We start from the raw sequence: 19,801 nt of genomic DNA, 5'->3' as shown, positions 1-19,801 counted from the left end.
GAAGTCTGTGGAGGTTTCTTCTACCTCATGTCTCAAAAGGACGTCATTACTGACAGGTCTCATGGTATAGAGGAGTGAACTAACTTGGTGCTTCTGCTCTTTGGCATGCAAACCCGATGCTGCTTGATATCTTAGGAAATGTTTCTTCCGCCACACCCAATGTTGGTCTCTCTGTGGACCTTCAAGGTTTTCAAGTGCTGCAGAAGGGGCAGTGACTGCTTGCCTGATGCTGACATCGCTACTGCTTCTCAGTGCGACTCTCTCATAGATAAGCATTCAGATTCTTGCTTCTAATAGGTTTTCTTCCACTTTCTTGCTCTATTCTGTTGATGGCAAAAAGTTGGTGTTAGATTGGTGTCACCACCGCTGCTATCATGTTTAGTGTGTTGGTTTCATGGCCTAATCTATACTAGGTAGGTTCCCTCAAACCATGAGTAACTCTGGTCTGACTCAGGTAGGCTACTTGGAACTACTTTGTTAACACTATATACAAAATAGGCTACAGAGTAGGTAGATTTCTCTTGAGTACAGACTGTTCCATCTGCTCCAGAGTCTCTAGCACATGACGGCTGATGTCACTGTTACATCATGATACACATCATTAGCTCATTACCACAGCTATTAACCCATTATACTACACATGGAGGGGGCATGGGGGGGATGAGGGGGCATCGAGGGCGTGATGAGACATGAGGGTGGTGAGAAGTGAGGGTTTGAAGGTCTGACATACATCATTAAAACTGTGCCAGTGCCCCAGTAAACAGAGGTGTGCCCCGCCCACCTCCTTTGCCACCTTGTCTCCATCCTGTCCACACCTCTCCGGAACGAAAATATGGTGGACGAGGGCCCTTTTAAAGGAGATGGGCCTGCCGAGTTGGCAAGTTTCCCAATGTGAACCTCCCGCCTCCTCCAAAGAAATCTGGCCCTATGACTCTAATGGAATTACACCCAGGTGGCAAAATGAAAATCTACCAACTGGAGTCTGAGATTATAATTTACTCTCTGAGTCCTGCTGTGATTATTCAATCTATACTCTCATCGACTGGGAAATTCCTCAGAGCTATCCCACGCTGCCAGCATTACTTAAGCAGAAGTGTGACAGAAATCCCTTTTGCACGTGTGACAGGATTTTTGCAGCACTTCTGGTGAAGTAGCACAGGTGGAACAGGAGCTGCTGTGCAGAATTTCTCAGCCAAAATTTCTGATAGCATCAGACTTGCTTTATGGGGCTGAATCCCCCCATGGAAGTGGGAAACAGGAACCGAGTTTGTTTTTGGGTCAGAAGTTCTTCCCCTGGGGAAGTTGATTAAAGCTAAAGTTTTCATTTGGGTAAGCCCTTAATTGGCATGGAGATGCATTTTCAATCAAAGGCCTTCCAGCTTCAGAAGGGCACCTGGATAGAGTGAAGGGTAAATAATTGTAGGGTACAAATAAGGGTAGCTCAACAAGAAGATGCCCACAAGCAGCCATGGGCCACCACTGTATGGGAGGTGGGGGTGGGGGGGGAGACCCTCAGCAGTGTTCTTTAGCTATGCTCCCAACCACCCAGGCAGGGGGGACCTGCAGGTCTGCCAGGGCAGTGGCACCCCAGGCTGCCACTGTGTGCATCCCTATCCCCGTCACATTGGAAAATTGGAGGCCAACTCGAAAATCCCAAGGCACAAGATGCCTTAACAAACCGAGTTGCCTGCCCACCTTGTGAGGGCAGGCAACCTTCCCGGGCCCCGAATTCGCCTCCCTCAAAATGGCCACTGCCAAGAATGGCGCCCCGAGACTGACATGTGCCCTGGTGCCTTCAGGCCACCCCTTGCCTCCATTCCTGGCTTTGCAGGGGCTTGAAAATTCAGCCTGTGGGATCTGAATCATGTAATTTACTGCACATAATCCAAATATAGTACAATATACATTTTATTGTGTATAAATAGGAGCAGGAGTAGGCTATTTGGCCCCACAAGCCTAGCTGTTCTGCCATTCAATTAAATCTTGACTGATCTTTATCTTAACTCCATCCACCTGTAACATCCAACTCCATCCAACAAAAATTAAATCAGTCGCAGTTTTGAAATTTTCAGTTGACTGAGTCGCAACAGCATCTTGGGGACAGAGTGCCACTTTTGTGTGAACAGGTGCTTCTCACATCACCTTTGGGGATCTAGCTCTAGTTTTAAGCTAACACCCCCTTGTTCTGACCTTGTGCTCCAGAGGAAATGGTTTCCCTCTATTTACCGAATCAAGTCCTTTAATCGTCATCAATTATATCACCCCTTAAACTTCTATATTTAAGGAACTACAAGCCTAACGCATGTAACCTGGCCTCATAGCTTAACCCTTTTAACCCGACTATATAATTGAAGATTTGCATGCATTGGGCAATCTTCATTTTGAAAGAATGCAAACTTGTTATAGGTTAGGGTGCAGTATTTAAAGTAGAATTACAGCTACAGTTAATTTCTCTAGCATTCACAAGCTTCTTCAGTTACCTAGAACAAGTGACACAGAAAGCTTCCGAATTGAACATTTTGTAGACAGTTATGTTATACATTTTGCATTGGTATGAAATGGTCCCTACTGTTTGTCCCCTATTTAATTTTTATCAACAGTATAATAACATTTACATTTATATAACCCCTAAATGTTTATTTCAAAAAATTGCTTTGCAGTGCTGTGACTATTGTAATGTAGGAAAACACAGCAGCCACCCTGTAGCAGCAAACCCACAAACAATAATAAAGTAACCTATTAATTTAATTTTTTGAGGTAGTTGTTTGAGGGAAGAATATCAGCTGGGATTCCAAGAGAACTCTCCTTTGTATTTCAAACATTGTTATTGATGTATGATGTCCAGGTGAACAGGCAGGCAGGATATTTAATCCAAAAGACAAGACCTCCAACATTGTAGCACTTCCTTAGAAGTGCATTAAAGAACCAAATTTTCCAGGCCTGGTGGAGACGGGGTTGGAGGTGGGAGGACCAGGAAAATAGGGGGAGCATGTCAGGACAGCGCTCTTTGATGTATTCCCACCTCTAGGTGACTTTCCTGGGGTGGGCTGGAAAAGGGATCATCTGCCCGCTCCATGGAGGCGAGCAGCCAAGTAGTTCATTTGAGGCCCCACTTAGAGGCCATTTTGTGACATGTCAGTATTTTATCACCAACAAAGCAGCCCTAGCATGTGCAGAAGCTGCCAGTCCACTTGAGGCAGCCTTCCAGTGGCAACCTCCCTTGGAACCAGAGGCTCCATGCCCCAACAACAGGGTGGTGGGGATGAAGGGCAGCAGCCATGTAGAGGCACCCTTGCCTGCCTCAGCAATGCTCGCCCCTCCCTGTGGAGCTGCAGCCTCATTTTACTGTGGCTGCTCTGAATCTGCAGCCTCTGGAGAGGATGGCGAGTGAAGAAGTGGCCAATTAGGACACACCCATATCGCACCAGCAGGCAGGCTAATGATATGGGTGACCTTGGGACTCACATATCGGCCTCCCAACACCTGCCCAAAAATCCAGCCCAGAACATCAGCCTACATAATGCACAGGCCCTGGTGTGGATAAATCCTGAATAATGAATGTCCTGGTCAAGTACGTTTTACACCAAAACTCCCTCTGGCTGCCAAATAGCACAACAAAGCTCAACATCCACAGTTGTGTTGCTAAGAGAATGACATAGCAATGCAAGCTACAAGCTGAAATAGGAAAATTAAGCAACCACAAGCGAGCCAAAATAAAAGCAAAATACTGTGGATGCTGGAAATCTGAAACAAAAACAAAAATAGCTGGAAAATCTCAGCAGGTCTGACAGCATCTGTAGAGAGGAAGACAGAGTTAATGTTTTGAGTCCGTATGACTCTTCATCAGAACTAAAGAGAAATAGAAATGTGGTGAAATGTAAGATGTTTAAGGGGGGTGGGACGGGTGGAGCTGGATAGAGGGCCAGTGGAGGCAAAGGAGAGATTGCCAAAGATGTCATAAACAAAGGTCAAAGGGGTCACAAACAAACAAGGTCACAAACAAGCCTTGCTTCTATCACTTCAAATGATAATTAAGAATGTGTTATAAATAATCATGTTACTTTTTTTTGCCAGTGAAATCGTAAGTGAAAAGGAGACAGCGAAAGATAACCATGAACATTTGGATGGTGAGATAATACTTGTTGGGCAATAGAACAATAACTTTCTAACTGCTGAACGTTCCACATGTACCTGTATATGCATTTTCTTTTTCTTTTTTTCAGAAAAAACATCTCAGTTATCAATGGGGGCAGTCGGCTGCCATAAGGACTTTCTTGTGCTGAATTTTGACCTGAGCCCTGAGTGTGTTGACTCTGAATTGAGAGCAATTTTGCAGTGGATAGCAGCTTCTGAACTTGGTTTCCCAGTGATTTACTTCAAAAAATCCCAGGAAAAAAAGATTCAAAAGGTAGCTTTCATGTCATTAAAGCAATTGCTAACTCTACTTGTTGTTATTATTGTTTGCTCCTCATAATGCTTGCTGTGCCATATATCATTTCCAGGGCAGGAGACTAGCTGGCAAACTCCTGGCAGTTGTGCTTTACATCTAGCTATCAATAGATGGGTAACTGCAGTATGTGTTTGCTTTGGCTTCTGATTTTTCTTTCTCTCCCTGCAGAACAGATAAGTGTACTTCCAGTATTCAATGTAAGTGACGGAACCATACCTGGCATCCACACCTAAGCTTAACAATCAAAAAAATAAGAAAATTAAAGCCAGACATAAAATAAAGAATGCCTGTATTAAAATAATAGTAAATGCCAGACAATATGGCTTCAGAAGGTGGTTTTGAAAAAGTGAAATCCAATATTGGTGGACAAAGTGCAACAGCTTCTGTGATCTATGATATAATAGCCATGATTTTGCACCAAAGCTGCCTGTTGTATTGTAAATTGCCTGTTGGCTTATAAATTGGGGGCTAGTGGCAGAACTACCCACCTTTCACTGCAGTGAGGTTTTTGAGCAGGGGTGTGATGGGACTCAAGTGGCATAGGAAACGGTCACCTCATAAGCATGAGCTTCCCTCCAATATTCTGTTTTGTCTTTACCTACGAGACAGATGCTGCCCAGGCCATGGTGGCAAAGGAGATAGCTCAGTCACTAGAAGGGTTTAAAATTGGTAAGGAGAAGGTACTTAAAGTTGATGAGATGCATCCAAGAATAATGAAGGAAGTGAGAGTGGAAATTGCAGAGGCACTGGCAATAATCTTTCAACGTTCCCTGGATTTGGAGGAGGTGCCGGAGGACTGGAGAATTGCAAACATTACATTCTTTTTCAAAAAAGGTTGTAAAGATCTGCCCTGCAATACAGACCGGTCAGTTTAACTTCAGTGGTGGGGAAGCTTCTAGAAACAATTATTCGGAATAGAATTAATAGTCACTTGGAAAAATGTGGATTAATTTGGAAAAGTCAGCATGGATATGTTAAAGGAAAATCGTGTCTAACTAACTTGCTGGAGTTTTTTGAAGAGGTAACAGAGATAGTTGATGAGAGCAAGGCCATTGATGTGGTGTATATGGACTTCCAAAAGGTGTTCGTTTTGGTGCCACACAACAGACTTGTGAGGAAAGTTATAGGTTATACAATAAAAGGGACAGTAGCAACTTTAGATACAAAATTGGCTGAGGGATAGGAAACAGAGAGTAATGGTTAATGGGTATTTTTTGGGTTGGAAGAAGGTTTGTAGTGGAGTACCCCGGGGGTGGGGGGGTTGGGGGGGTGGGGGGGTTGGTGGTGATATTAGGACCCTTGCTTTTCCTGATATATATAACTGATCTAAATCTAGGTGGGCAGGGGATAATTTCAAAGTTTGTGGATGACACAAAACTTGGGAGTGTTGTAAACTGTGAGGAGGACAGTGTAGAACTTCAAAAGGACATTGACACATTGGTGAAGTGGGCAGATAGGTGGCAGATGAAGTTCAATATGGAGAAATATGGAACAAAGAACATAGAGAGGCAGTATAAAATAAAGGATACTATTCTAAAGGGTGTGCAGGAGCCAAGAGACCTGTGTATGTGCATATTAGTCATTAAAGGTGGCAGGACAGGTTGAGAGAACTGTTTCTAAAACATACAATATTCTAGGCTTCATTAATAGGGGCATAGAGTACAAGAGCAGGGAAGTTATGATGAACTTGTTTAAGACCTGGTTAGACCTCAGCTGGAGTATACACTATAGGAAGGATGTGAACGCCTTGGAGATAATGCAGAAGAGGTTTACGAAAATGGTTCCAGGGATGAGTCACTTCAGTTATGAGGAAAGATTGGAGAAGTTGAAGCTGTTTTCCTTGGAGAGGAGAAGGCTAAGAGGAGGCTTGATAGAAGTTTTCAAAGTCATGAGGGGTCTGGCCAGAGTAGATAGGATCGTAAACGGGTCGAGAACCAGAGGACACAGTTTTAATGTGTCCTGCAAAAGAAACAAATGCGAGGTGAGAAATATCTTTTTCACACAGCGAGTAGCTAAGGTGCGGAATGCATTGCCTGGAAGTATGTGGAGGCAGGTTCAACTGAGGCATTCAAGGGGACATTGTTTCTATTTAAATTATCATTCAATGGGCAGGGTTATGGAGAAAAGGCAGGAGATTGGTACTAAGTTAAAATGCTCAGAGAGCCAGTGCAGACACGATGGGCCGAATGACCTCCTTCTACACCATAACAATTTTGTGATTCACTCGAGGGTAGGGCTATACCTCAGTGTGCAACATATTGGGGTAGATTTTCAACTTTCTGTGCTGGCATAAAACTGGTGTGACTCAGTTGCCTAGGGCACGATTTTTGGGTTGTCGGGCGGAAGCAGTGGGTGGGCCCAGGAGTGGCCTGGAAACAGCCCGGCTCCTGCAATCGGCCCTCGGCCGCGATTTCATGCTAGCTGGCCAATTAATGGCCCACCAGCATGAAGCACGTGCTGAGAAGCTTAGCACGGCTGGGGTGGGGGTGGGGAGAGGCCGAGCATTGAAGTCAGTGCAGGCGTGGGGGGGCAATGGGCAATGAAAGCTCACCGAAGGCAGCGAGCTGCCCCAGGGAGCTGAAGAACTTTAATTACAAAAATAAAGAGTTTGAAATTCAGAAAAAAAATGTCCCCACCTCAGATTCCCTCACAGAAAGGTATAGGCCAGGATTCTCAGCTCGGCGTGCGGGCGCACGCCCGGCACACAGGAGCGTGAAATAGCGCTTCAATGACATCGGGCGAGCGTCATGATGTTATCACGCGCTCACGCGATAGTTCTGTCAGTGGGTGCGTGGGAGTCAGCAGTGCGCCCGCTAACAATTAAGAGGGCTGTTAAGCCCATTAATGAATTAATTACATTTAATTTTCCCCTGCCCGTCCAACCTTACGGTTGGCAGGCGGGCGAATAGGCCATGCGGCCTTTGTATTTTTTTGCGAAACCGCATCCACGGGTGGGATGAGGTTTCGAGGGGTGATTTTAAAAATAATATAAAAACTTTTAAAACTCGTGTTTAACGTGACCCACCAGCGTGAAGTTGTGGACTGCTGTGTGGCCCCTCCTAGGCCCGCCCCATCGCGCCCACCCAACAAAGGGAAAAGCCTCCCCGTTGAGTATAAAAATTCTGTGAAAACACTTTTTTTTATTACTACCTGAAACCTCATGCCACTCAAAAATGCAAAAGCTGCCTGGCTGATTTGCCCACCCACCGACCATAAGGTTGGACAAGCAGTGAAGAATCGCTGTCAATTGCTGACTTTAATGGCCTTAATAGGCCTCTTAATTGTCAGCGGGCACGTTGCCAACTCTTGCGTGCACCCGCTGACTGAAATATTGCACAAGTGTGCGATGACGTCAGGATGCTTGCCTGGTGTCATTGCGCGTTATTTTACACCCGTTAGGCACACTCCGGGGCCACAGGACATAAAATTCTGCCCCTAGTGTAGAATTTGACTGAGTTTAATTTCAACCCTGGAGTGGCAGACAGAGTAGGAGATTAGGTGCTGGGTTGCTCTGTTAACTTGCCTACGGATACCTACTTGAACCTTGAGTTTCCTTATCTCTTACTTTCCTTCCTCCCCAAAGGCTGGTAATGGGTGATGTGCCTTTGGAGCCTTTCCATCTGAATTCCTGTCTCCATTTTCTGACTCACTCCGTTAAAATTTACATTAATATTTAAAATTTCCCCTTCCTTCTACTGTTGTGCTCCCAGCAACCATCCAAATCTGCACCTGAAAGCTAAGGAAATCAGCTAACCCAAGCAGAAAGGGTGTGATTGGCACACTTCCATCTGAATCTACTTAAAACCTGCCAGTAACCAGGGACAAAACAATGGACTCAATTATGAATCCATCTGCGATCCTGTGAAAGGTCTCTGCCAACATATGGGACCTTTCCCTATATGTTCATTATCCATGTGCAAAATCAGGATATTAAAGCCCAAACATTACAACAGTTGCAGTTGGATAATGAAGTATGCTTAGGTAATTAAATCTTTAAGAGACTCTACGAGCTTATGAGTAACTTCTTGTAGTTCATATTATCTGTATTATCTCGATAAGGGGTTCCAAGCTCTCCCTCCCATGTTATAAATATTCCAAGGGCCACCTGCCCTCCCCCGGCCAGTAACATGAGTATTTTTTCTATACTTAAAGTTAGTTTTACAATTAAGCATATACATTGACTATTATTTTTGTTTAACTTAGTGTGAAACTTGTTTCTGGTTCTGAACAATAATTCTGCCAAGATCTGGTGGTACTTTCAACAAGCACATGTACACATCATGGTCAATATTCATACTGGCTGTTGAGGTGCCTTCTAAGGATCGACCACATGAGACTCAGATACAGGTTAGCGATCGTTTTATTAAAGCGAATACAGGGAGAGTCTGCCGTAGACTGGCTAAAACAGAACTATACCAATTAAAGGAAAACCATCTTTTTATACACAGCTAGTCACATACACATTGCATTATTCAAATTCCAATCTTGTCAGTACATGATCACATAATAAGCAGATGTCCCCTGACCAGTTACATATCTTTTCCTTACCCAAGCAGGGCCTATTTATCTCTTTCTAGCCTGGCTTCATCCCTGACACTGTTTGTCTTTGACTTATCTGTTTATCCTCATCCCCCTTCTGTCTCCTGTCTAGTTAATCTGTTGTGCTCCCCAAGGTCTTTCAGGAGAGTTCTGCTAATTTTGGCCCTATGGTGTACAAGGCTCACCTGGAGAGTTCTGCTGACCTTTGGTTTTGCTAATAGAAAATTCCTGTTTAACTAGAAGTCCCTGTTTAGCTCTTATAGTCCCCCCTTTTGGCCCTTGGACTAGCCCAGGGTAGCCAATTCAGTGGCACTGTCCTTTCCTTTTACGCTCCGCCACCCATTGATACTGGCCAGGTATCCGGTTTAGGGTTGTAAAGGTACTGGGCCAGATCATCTGTACTAGTTGGCCCTTCAATTTAGGCCCCGATTTAACATTTTGTTGACCCATCTTTTAAGTCCTCATCGAAATTCCCTGTGTGACCTCCTGGTACGATAGACCAGGCATATTAAATATAAAATTAATAACAGTCGAGCAATAACCAGAGTATGGGAGATAATCCAAATTATCTGTAAATTCGATCTCCAATTCCACAGTTCCTCCCATCAGATGGTAGAGTCTATTTGTCTAATGTCATCAGTTAAGGCTCGAGTCTGTTGCTAGAGTGTATAATATGGCCTATACACTCGCTGTACCTTATCCCGGATTAGGGTGAGGTGTTTGAGCAATAGTGGGATAGCATAGGAGAACTGGCTGAGATATTGCGTCAGGTTGTCTTTTACAATTTCCTCAGCTTGAACATTAACTGTTCCTTGCTTATATATTTCAATCAATTCTACCTTCCCAACTCTTGCCAGCACCCGTGGGTGTGAGCACACTGAATGGTTGTGTATGGGGCATGACCAGTTGTTCCTGTACCGGAATTCTTGCTGTCACGTGGTAATACAGTATCTCCCATTACCTATGTACGCAACGTGGGTTGGTTCTTTTGCAGCTCATATAGTCTCCATTGTACAATTGGCTGTAGCATTAAATCCGCACCTTGGCTTTTCTGTTTCGTATATCAGATGGGTGCATACTACTAAGGTGGCTTATCTGCACCTATCTAATGAAGTACTAACCATACTATTCTCTATCTCTACTGCGTATGGCAGCATATTGTGATCTTACATAATGATTTCCCCTGATTACCCTTATATTCTCTACCCTGCTGCCCTGCTGGGTGTTGACTTGGATATAACGGGGATATCAACAAGACAATACCTAACAACATGTTATTATCCATTATACATATCGGCATCAGTTCCATACACACGTTAAACCCCTGAGCTGCAACCAGTCAAATCATGATTGTGTCGTGAAAGGTTAAAAAGACCCATAAAGGGACCATACCCTCATGAATTTGTCTCAAACTTTCCCATGTTTAGTTCAAGCACCTATGATCCATAGATACTCGGACATTGCTCCTGTTTGCATCACCTGAGATGTTCTTACCAATTCCAATTAATTTGTTAATAATGCCCGCATGACTCTCCAGCACAGTGGTCAAGCTCTAAACTATTTGTCTCAGGTCTTGGTCTGCACCTAGTTTGAGTGTCTTGGGTCCTTTGCCCCTTTTCTAAACTTTTCTTAAGCTGTGAACTTAAGGTTTGGACCTTTTGGTCCACAGTAGCAAGGTCGATGGAATTAACTACTTGGTTTCTGTATTAAACACTGTAGTGACATCATTTACTAAGCTGTGGTTCAGCTGGCTCTTCTCCTGGGCCATTGGCCGTGTTCCACCTTTGAACTGAGCTGTTTTTATCATTAACTGACCCATTACAACCATACACAGTGCTTGAGTATGAATTGAGCACCATCAGGGCAGGGTTATGTCAGAAACATTTAGGACCACGGGTACCAGCTTATGGTGTACATTATCATACAAGATCTTATTATTATTAATCAGCACAAGTCCATTTTCCAGTCCTGGGTTTAATGTCAGACAAGGTTGGTCAGTTGGCATGGTTTGTAGGGTTTTGAATGCATCTGCTCGGACTGATTGTCCTGTTGTCATGAAAGGTGGTGAAGTGGTTGTAACAATCCTTTCCTTGGGATATACTCCCCACATCCCCCTATTATCGTCCTGTGCCCATGCTTGTCTATTATTGTCATTCTGACCACATTCCTGATTCTTGGGGGGAGATTGAGTAAAAAATCTGGGCACACCCTGTCTGGCATGCCATATGTATGTGACTTTCTTTCTCACAAACAGAACTCTCCCATTCCTTACATACGTTAGTTAGACTCGGGAATTTAACAAAAGGACCAGTCTCCCCAAGGACCCCCCCCCCCCACCAACCGTCTGTGTGTGTCAAGTCGTTACTGCCTCCACGTCCGAACTTAAGTACACCCATACTGCAATGCAAAGTTACTTGCTCTCCTACTGTTACGTTCAGTGTTGGGTGTTGCACTCTGCACTGCTTGTGGTATACCATAGTCCTGTCTATGGTTTGTTTGTTTGTTGGGCGGTATTCCCCATTCCCTCCACCAGGATTATCAGTTCCATAAGTATTGGTACGGCAGTTAACATTCTGTAAATTAAACAAATAACCATCCCCGTTACTGGTCGGTCAAGATTAGTTTTGGAAGACAAAATTAATTAATTAGCAAAACGCTTCAGCTGTGACCAGTGTTTCCAGTGCCTCTTTCCTTTAATGTCCATGCAGGCACATGTATCACTGGCCATGATTACCTCGTATGGTCCCACCCTCCTGGGTGCAAATCCTGGCTTATCGGGTGTGATCCTGACCATTACCTTATCACCCACGCTGGGTACCTCAGCCTGTTCTGCTCTTACCTTTGCCGCTATATCACACATAAACTGCTAGTCTCTAATCTCTTGTCCCATTTCATGCAGCTGCTTGCACAGCTCCTCCACGAATTACTTCACTCTGTCTCACACCGGTCCTACTTCCTCACTCCCTGTCACGACATCTCCTGGCTGTCTCATAGCTCTTCCCATCATCAGCTCATATGGAGTCAATCCAGTCATCCTACAGGGTGTTGCCCTGACTTGCGTCAAGATACTAGGTAACAAATCCACCCGCCACTGCCCTGAGTCCTGACTGGCCTTGGCCAACGCTTTCTTCAACGTTCTGTTTTTTTGTTCAATCATGCCCAAACTTTGCAGGTGGTAAGGGATATGAAACTTCTATTTTATTCCTAGCCGTTTACACACTTCCTTAATCACTGGCTCCATAAAATGTGTGCCCTGATCTGAATCTATCTGTAATGGTTGTCCCTGCCACTTTGCCCTATTTATTTCTGTCCATTTATTGCAACTCCAGTCACAAGATGTTTTATAAACAGAATTAACAGGGCCCATTTTCCCTGCCCACGGACAGAATTTTCGGGTCGGTGGGCGACCATGATCATCAGCCCCGAGAGCGGCCTAGGGACAGACCGCTAAGCACGATCAGGCCCCAACCGCGATCTCACACTGGCTGGCCAATTAACTGGCTGGCCAATTGAAAGACTCAGCACTGCTGGGGTGGGTGGGGGGCTGGTGTGCGGGTGTGGGGGGAGAGCAAGCACTGAGGTCAGCTTGGGGGATTGCAGAAGGAAAGCTCCCTGAAGGCAGAGAGCTGCCGAATTTACAATCAATAAAAACAGAATTTAAAATTGGGGAAAAATGTCCAGGCGTCAGAATGAGACACCTCAGCATACGGACGATGAAATTTTTTTCAAACCATCTTAATCTTTTTCTAAATTAATCATGGAAACCTCACTCTGCCCTTGGATGAGGTTTCCTCAAAAATGCAAAGGCCGCCTGGTTGATTCGCCTGCCCACCAACCATAGGGTTCGACGGGCAGCCAAAAGTCACCATCAGTTGCTGCTTTAATGGCCTTAATAGGCCTCTTAATTGTCGGTGGGCACGCTGCTGACTCTCGCACGCGCCCGCCGACCGAAATATCACACAAGTGTGCGATGACGTCATCCCGCGCTATTTTACACCTGATCAGGTTGGGCACCTGCCTGCCCCCCGGGACGTAAAATTCAGCCCCATAGCTTCCAGCCACCTTCACTTTTACCAGATTTTTCTCTTGGGAGAGATTGACTGTAGACTCTTTTCACCATCTGTCCTTTCTCTCTTGGGGGCTCCCTGCTGCCTCTGACTGCGTGCCTAAATAGTTCCCAATCAAATGTTTTGTTCTGGTACAAGCTCGGGTTTTTTGCTTTGCATTTCCATTATGGCCGCCCTTGTCTATTGAATCTTTTATCCCCACACGCCTGATAATTCAATTGAAGAAGAGACATACGGACTCGAAATGTTAACTCTTTTTTTTCTCTCCAGAGATGCTGTTAGACCTGCTGAGTTTTTCCAGCATTTTCTGTTTTTGTTTCAGATTTCCAGCATCCGCAGTATTTTGCTTTTATTCAATTGGAATGGCCGGCTTATGCCATGCAAAAGCATGTGGTTGGAGGAGGGGGAGGGGCATTGGGAAAGAATGGTAGCAATTCAAATGCAGTTATAAAATAATATAATTGGATCTAAACAGTGTGAAAATTTAATAAAAATATTGTTGGCAGTTTAGATTTAATGTTGAACTTTGTAAATGAATTGCTGGCTGGTCAGAGAGGTCATATCACTGTTTTTGCACTGGGATTGTGCTGGCTGCCAACAAGAAGTCAGTAAGAGCTGAATCAATCTGGGGGCTAGATTGATGACATTGTGAGAGGCCGTAGGGCAGCAGCGGCTCCTTAAAATCTTCTCATGGATTCTTGGTTGAGAAGCTCTCATGTAGATAATTCATAGAAATGGAGGGAGATTTACCTGAGTGTGTAATAATGGCAAGGAGTTTTACTTGCCAATGTTGCATATCAGGAAATTGGTGCACTGGAAATCTTTCACAGGTTGTACATTGAAGTAGAAGAAACATCACAGGTCAAACCACAGGTCAGGGACTAGCAGTTATTTTCATCCTAAGAGAGCTTTCGACAATTGAAAAATCCCTGGACTGTGACATGATGTTAGAAGTACCTGAGCTAGAATCATCTGCATGCTGGAAAGCAGTTTACTGTGTCAACACTTCTTCAGTGGCCTGCTGAAAATGATTATGGCCAGAGAAGACCTAGAAAGAGGAACCGTAGTATCAAGGACTATAACTGAGAAAGAAACAGTTTAAATAGTCTTCCACATCCTCAGGATGTTCTAAAGCATTTCTCACTTAATTTGTGTCTTTTGAAAATGTGTCAGCAATTTTGTTCATAACAAATTGGGTTATTGCGGGACGAAGGCTCAGACACTATGCAAACGCCCTATTTTTTTCGACGAATGCTATGGAATCTTTTACATCCATTGATGGGGTATGGATAGATGGGGTCTTACGTTAACATCTCATTCCAAAATGCATGGCCTCATGGCAGTCCCTCACTGTAACACTTAAATGTCAGCCTAGATTATGTGCTGAAGCCTGGAATGGTCGTTGAACCTACAATGTTCTAACTCAGAGGCAATCTGACAACTAGAATGCTAAATATTATTGCATTCCCCTATGTTTTTTCTAGGCCTAAAATGCTTCTGTGCAGCACAATAGGAAAGTTGTATTGTCCATCCCTTTTTTTCTAAATTGTTTCTTCAATGCATTGTTTCAAGTAAACTTCATGAATTTTGACTGACACTAGACTTCAATCAGTTTGGTTTTATTTACATTTGTCTTTTATGTTTCCAACCATATTCACAAAATCGCAACATCAGAGACAAATTGTGCACAACAACCATGATGTGAGACTTACCTTCAATTTTTCTATTCCTCCCTGGGCCTTAGCTCTTCCTCAGGACCACAAAGAAGGAGACATCAGAGCATAGTTACATCCAAATTTCCCAGTTTTTTTTAAAAAGAAATTCACTGTAACTTTGTACTTACGCATATACATTCCAAGAAAATTCCACACCATTTTCCGGTCATTTACCTTAGGAACATATAAATAGGAGTATTTAGCTCCTAGATCCTGTTCCATCATTCAGTGAAACCATGGCTGATCTGTGACCTGACTCCATATGGCCACCTGTGCCCCACATTTCTTAATACCTTTGGATAAGAAAAATCTATCAAACTCAGTTTTAAAACTAACAACTGATCTAGCATCGACTGTTGTTTGCGGAAGAGAATTCCAAATTTCTACTGCCCTTTCTGTGTAGAAGTGTTGCCTAATTTCACTCCTGAAAGGTCTGACTCTAATTTTTAGACTCTGCCCCCTAATCCTTGACTCCACAGCTAGAGGAAATAGTTATCTACTCAATCTGTTCACCAAATTACCCATTACCCTTCTAAATTCCAAGGAATACAATGATAGTTTGTGTAATCAACAACAACTTATATTTGACCATTTCTGGGGATGATGGGACCTGTATAGACCAGATGGGTTGCATCTAAACAGAGCTGGGGCTAATTTCCAAGCAGGGTGATTTGCTAGTGCTTGGGGAGGGTTTAAAATAACTGACCTGGGGTGTGGGAACCAAGAGGTAATATTAGAAAGGGACTCCAAGGTGCACAGAGGATTCAGAGAGACAGATAGCACCAGAGTAGGAAATAGGTGTTTGTTGGGTCAAAGTAAGAGGGGCTGTAATAAAGTCTAAATTAGAGTTACTGTGCAGTTGTGTGAATGCGCGGCATGTGGTAAATAAAATTGGTGAGCTGCAGGACCAGATGGAAATATATTGTGGTGATAACGGAGACCTAGCTCAAAGAAGGGCAGAATTGGGTACTGAATATTCCTGGATACAACGTGTTCAAGAAATAGAGGGAAGGAATGAAAGACAAATGGGTGGCAGTATTGATCAAGGAGAACATTGCAGTGCTGGAGAGAGAGAATGTCTCAGAGGGATCAATTAAAGGACAGAATCTATTTGGCTAGAGCTAAGGGACAAAACAAAGTGCAATTATGTTGCTTTGTGTAATTTGTAGGCCACCAAATAGTGGGAAAGATGTAGATGAACAAATTTGCAAGGAAATTACAGAGAGTGCAAGAATTATAGAATAGTTATAATGGGAAATTTTAAGTATTCTAATGATGACTGGGATAATAATGGTGTAAAGGGCAGAGAGGTGCAAGAATTCCTAGAGTGCGGTTAGGACAGTTTTCTACATCAGCATGTTTCCAGTCCAACAAGAAAGGAGGCATTGAGGTTCCTGGGAACGAGGTGGGCCAAGTGGAACATTTAGGGGACAGTGATTATCATATCACAATGCAGTGAGAACGGATCTGGACCAGATAAATTGGAATAAAATATTGGCAGGCAAAACTGTAACTAAACAGTAGGCTGCCTTTAAAGATGAGATAGTTTGGATACAATCAAGGTACATTCCTACAAGAGCACGCTGGCGACGAAAGAGGTAGAAAGTAAGATGAAGCAGAAAAATGATGCATATGACAGATGTCAGGCGGATAATACAATTGAGATTCTGACTGCATATAGAAGGTTCATAGGGGAACTGAAGAAACAAATCAAAGCAAAGAGGGAGTATAAGAGACTTGCAGCTAACATAAAATGGAATCCAAAAACCTTCAACAGGCATTTAAATAGCAAAAGGTAAAAGGAGTGGAGCTGATTGTGAATATAAAAGGAGATTTACACATGGAGGCAAGGGGCATGGCTGAGGTACTGAATGAATGGTTGCGTCTATCTTTAACGAGGAAGAAGATGCTGCCTAAGTCATGGTGAAAGAGGAAGGTTTAAAATTGATGAGGAGTTATTGGATAGGCTGTCTGTACTTAAAGTTGATAAGGCATCAGGACCAGATGAGCTGCATCCAAGGATCCTAAGGGAAGTAAAGGTGGAAATTGCAGGGGCATTGGTCATAACTTTCTACAACTTATTTGCAGGGATGGTGCTAGAGGACTGCAGAATTGCAAATGTTACACCCTTGTACAAAAAGGATGTAAGGATAAGCCCAACAACTACAGACCAGTCAGTTTAGTCTCAGTGGTGGGGAAGATTTTATAAGCTATTATTTGGGGCAAAATTGGGCAAATACAAGTTAATTAAGGAAAGCCAGCATAGATTTGTTAAGGGAAAATCAAGAGATTGGAAAAACTGTTCTTGGAGAAGAGAAAGTTGACAGGAGATTTGATGGAGGTGTTCAAAATCATGTGGGGTCTGGACAGGGTAGATGCAGAGAAATTGTTTCCATTGGCATGAATGAGAGGGCATGGGTTAAGGTGAGTAACAAAAGAATCAATGGTGACATGGGAGAAACTTCTTATGCAGTGACTTGTTAAGACCTGGCACGTACTAGCTGAGAGTGTGGTGGAAAGACGGGTATGAATTCGGGAAATATACGTTCAAGGACTCTGGAGAGGAAAGAGAGGTTGGAGATGGTACGGTAGTTTGCAAAGGGCTCGGGTTGGTTTTTGAGGGGAGTGGTGATGGTGGCAGACTTAAAGGAGAGAGAGAGAGAGAGACAATACCTGAAGAGAGTGAATCATTTACAGTATCAACTAACATGGGGACCAGGAGGGGAAGTTGGGTGGTCAGCAGTTTAGTGGAAATGGGATCAAGGAAACAGAAGGTGGGTCTCAGAGAAGGCATAAGAGGAGATAGGAAAGAAACTAGAGAAAGATGCAAGCTCAGGGCTAAGGCAAGGGAGAACTTTAGCTCTTCATAATTTAATGGTTGGAGTCTATATGTCTTATTGCTGTTTGTGGGGCTTTTTTATACGGAAATTGGCTACATTACAACAGTGACTAGTTTGAAACCAAAAAAACAGCTATTAATTGGCTATAAAGAGCTTTGGAACACTCTGAAGTTGTGAAAGTTCTACAAATACAAGTTTTTATTTTCTTGGTAGTAATCTATGTAAATATGCAGATAAAAAGAAAAACTATAGCTACTGGGAATATGGAAAGTGGAAATAAAATGATCACATTCTAAAGATTATTGTTAAGAAATTGTTGGTAAATTGTGTAGAAATAATGTTATTCAGTTTTCTTTTACCTTGCAGCAAGATGTGTCAACGCAAAACACTGTTGTGCAATAACTGATTTCTTTGTTTGGATTCAGTTTTTAGATGTTGTCCACTCTGCTCACCAGAAAGCCTGGAAGCTTAAAGATCTATTTCTTGCAATCCTGCAGTATTGTAAAGTGCAAGAGGAGGGAGGAAGCCTTCCAACAAGAAGTCTGTTTGATTGGCTTCTTGAATTTGGCTAAAAATCAATTTGCAATTTTGACTTTGTAGGTATAATAGTCGATTTTTGAATTTGGTTCTTATGACTATTTTAAAGCCAGTTTGTGTTCTCCTTGAAGTGATTAATCATTCATCATGTACACATGGGGCAAACCAAGTAGTACTGTACACAACATGTGAAAGCTATCAATTGTACGTGAGTCAATCAGGAGCAATTTTCTATCTATATTCAAGATATAGTGTTTTTGCTATTTGCAAGTTTGACTTATCTATCTATGATTATACATGGATAAACATGCTCTTTCATTACCAAAGCATCTCTACTGTTATAATGGACTTGCAGTGTACATGTATAAGAGCTGACACTGATGTAAACAAGCCATACAATACAAAGTTGAATAAGTTGTTACCTTTTATCTGATGTGTACTGTACATGTGAAGAAACTGACACTGACATATACGAGCCATATTGTATCAGACAGCAACAAACTATCAGCTTTTACCAATTGTGTACTGTACATGTATATTCATGTGGCATGTTTTTAGAGCAGGTTTGGATAGCGTTTTGAAAAAATATTTTTGCCATCATCTTATTAAAACTGTATATTGTATGTACAGTGAGCATGTATGTCCATACAATCAATCTTTAAGTTAGTGTATAGATCAAGTTAATCACAACTGCAACAATGATTTTAACATAGTGAGACTGCTTACTCTGTTGAAATAGTTATGCAATATTAAAACAAACATTAGAACATAAAATTGAAAATTGGCATCTATCCAAACCAAAATCTTTGCAAAATGCTGCCGATCGCAGTTATAATTGCTACAAGTTCCCACCAGCTCCATTTCAGGGGCCATTTGTGTCTGGCAACACAAATAAATGAATGGAAATCAATCCACTTGGAAACTACACAGTGATTAATCTATTGAAATTCTAGAAGTCTATCCTTACGTTTGAAAAAAAAGTCACATGTTTAAAACTGTCAAATATGACATTTAAAGAAAGGAAGACTTGCATTTATATAGCATCTTTCATGACCACCAGAAATCTCAAGCGCTTTGTAGCTAGTGAAGTACTTTTGAAGTGTAGTGACTGTTGCAATATAGGAAATGCACACAACAAACTTCCACAAACAGCAATGTGATAGTGACTAGATAATCTGTTTCTGTGATGTTTGTTGAGGGATAACTACTGGTCAGGACATTAGGGATAACTCCCCCTGGTCATCTTCAAGATAGTCCTATGGGAGCTTTTATTTACACATGACCAGGTAAATGGGGCCTCAGTTTATCGTCTCATCTGAAAGGTAGCACCTCTGACAGTGCAGCATCCCACAGTGCTGTATTGGAGTGTCAGCCTCAATTTATGTCCTTAAGCCTCGTGGGTGGGTCTTGAACCCAGATTCTTGTGACTCAGGCAAGTGCTACCAACAGAGCCACAATTGTCACATACTGTCATTTGACAGTAAAGTCATAACCAGGTTTTGTCAGTGACAGGATTGTGGGACAAATAGGAACCGTATCGTTGTGCAGTTTCCACTTGGCTCAATTATTTGTTTATTTTCAAGACAATAGTTTATTTAAAATATCCATTTTTATAAAGCACAAACCTAGAAGATCAGAGGGAAGTTTGGAACA

At 42.8% G+C, this 19,801-nt stretch overlaps 1 protein-coding gene across 1 annotated transcript in view; it reads left to right on the top strand.

The window, feature by feature from the left end:
* The window catches only part of LOC121287201 (SPHK1 interactor, AKAP domain containing), a 145,239-nt gene extending 127,056 nt beyond the window's left edge, over nt 1-18,183 (top strand). Inside the window, exons 10-12 of the mRNA XM_041204859.1 lie at nt 4,075-4,127; nt 4,224-4,408; nt 18,037-18,183. Of these exons, the coding sequence (XP_041060793.1) occupies nt 4,075-4,127; nt 4,224-4,408; nt 18,037-18,183 (385 nt within the window). The remainder of the gene's footprint in view (nt 1-4,074; nt 4,128-4,223; nt 4,409-18,036) is intronic.
* Nucleotides 18,184-19,801: the final 1,618 nt, after the last annotated feature.

The sequence above is a fragment of the Carcharodon carcharias genome, chromosome 2 (genome assembly GCF_017639515.1).
Source record: "Carcharodon carcharias isolate sCarCar2 chromosome 2, sCarCar2.pri, whole genome shotgun sequence".
In the NCBI taxonomy this organism is placed as follows: Eukaryota; Metazoa; Chordata; class Chondrichthyes; order Lamniformes; family Lamnidae; genus Carcharodon; species Carcharodon carcharias.
The sequence above is the reverse complement of the archived record's forward strand: the minus strand, read 5'-3'. Positions and strand labels throughout refer to the sequence as shown.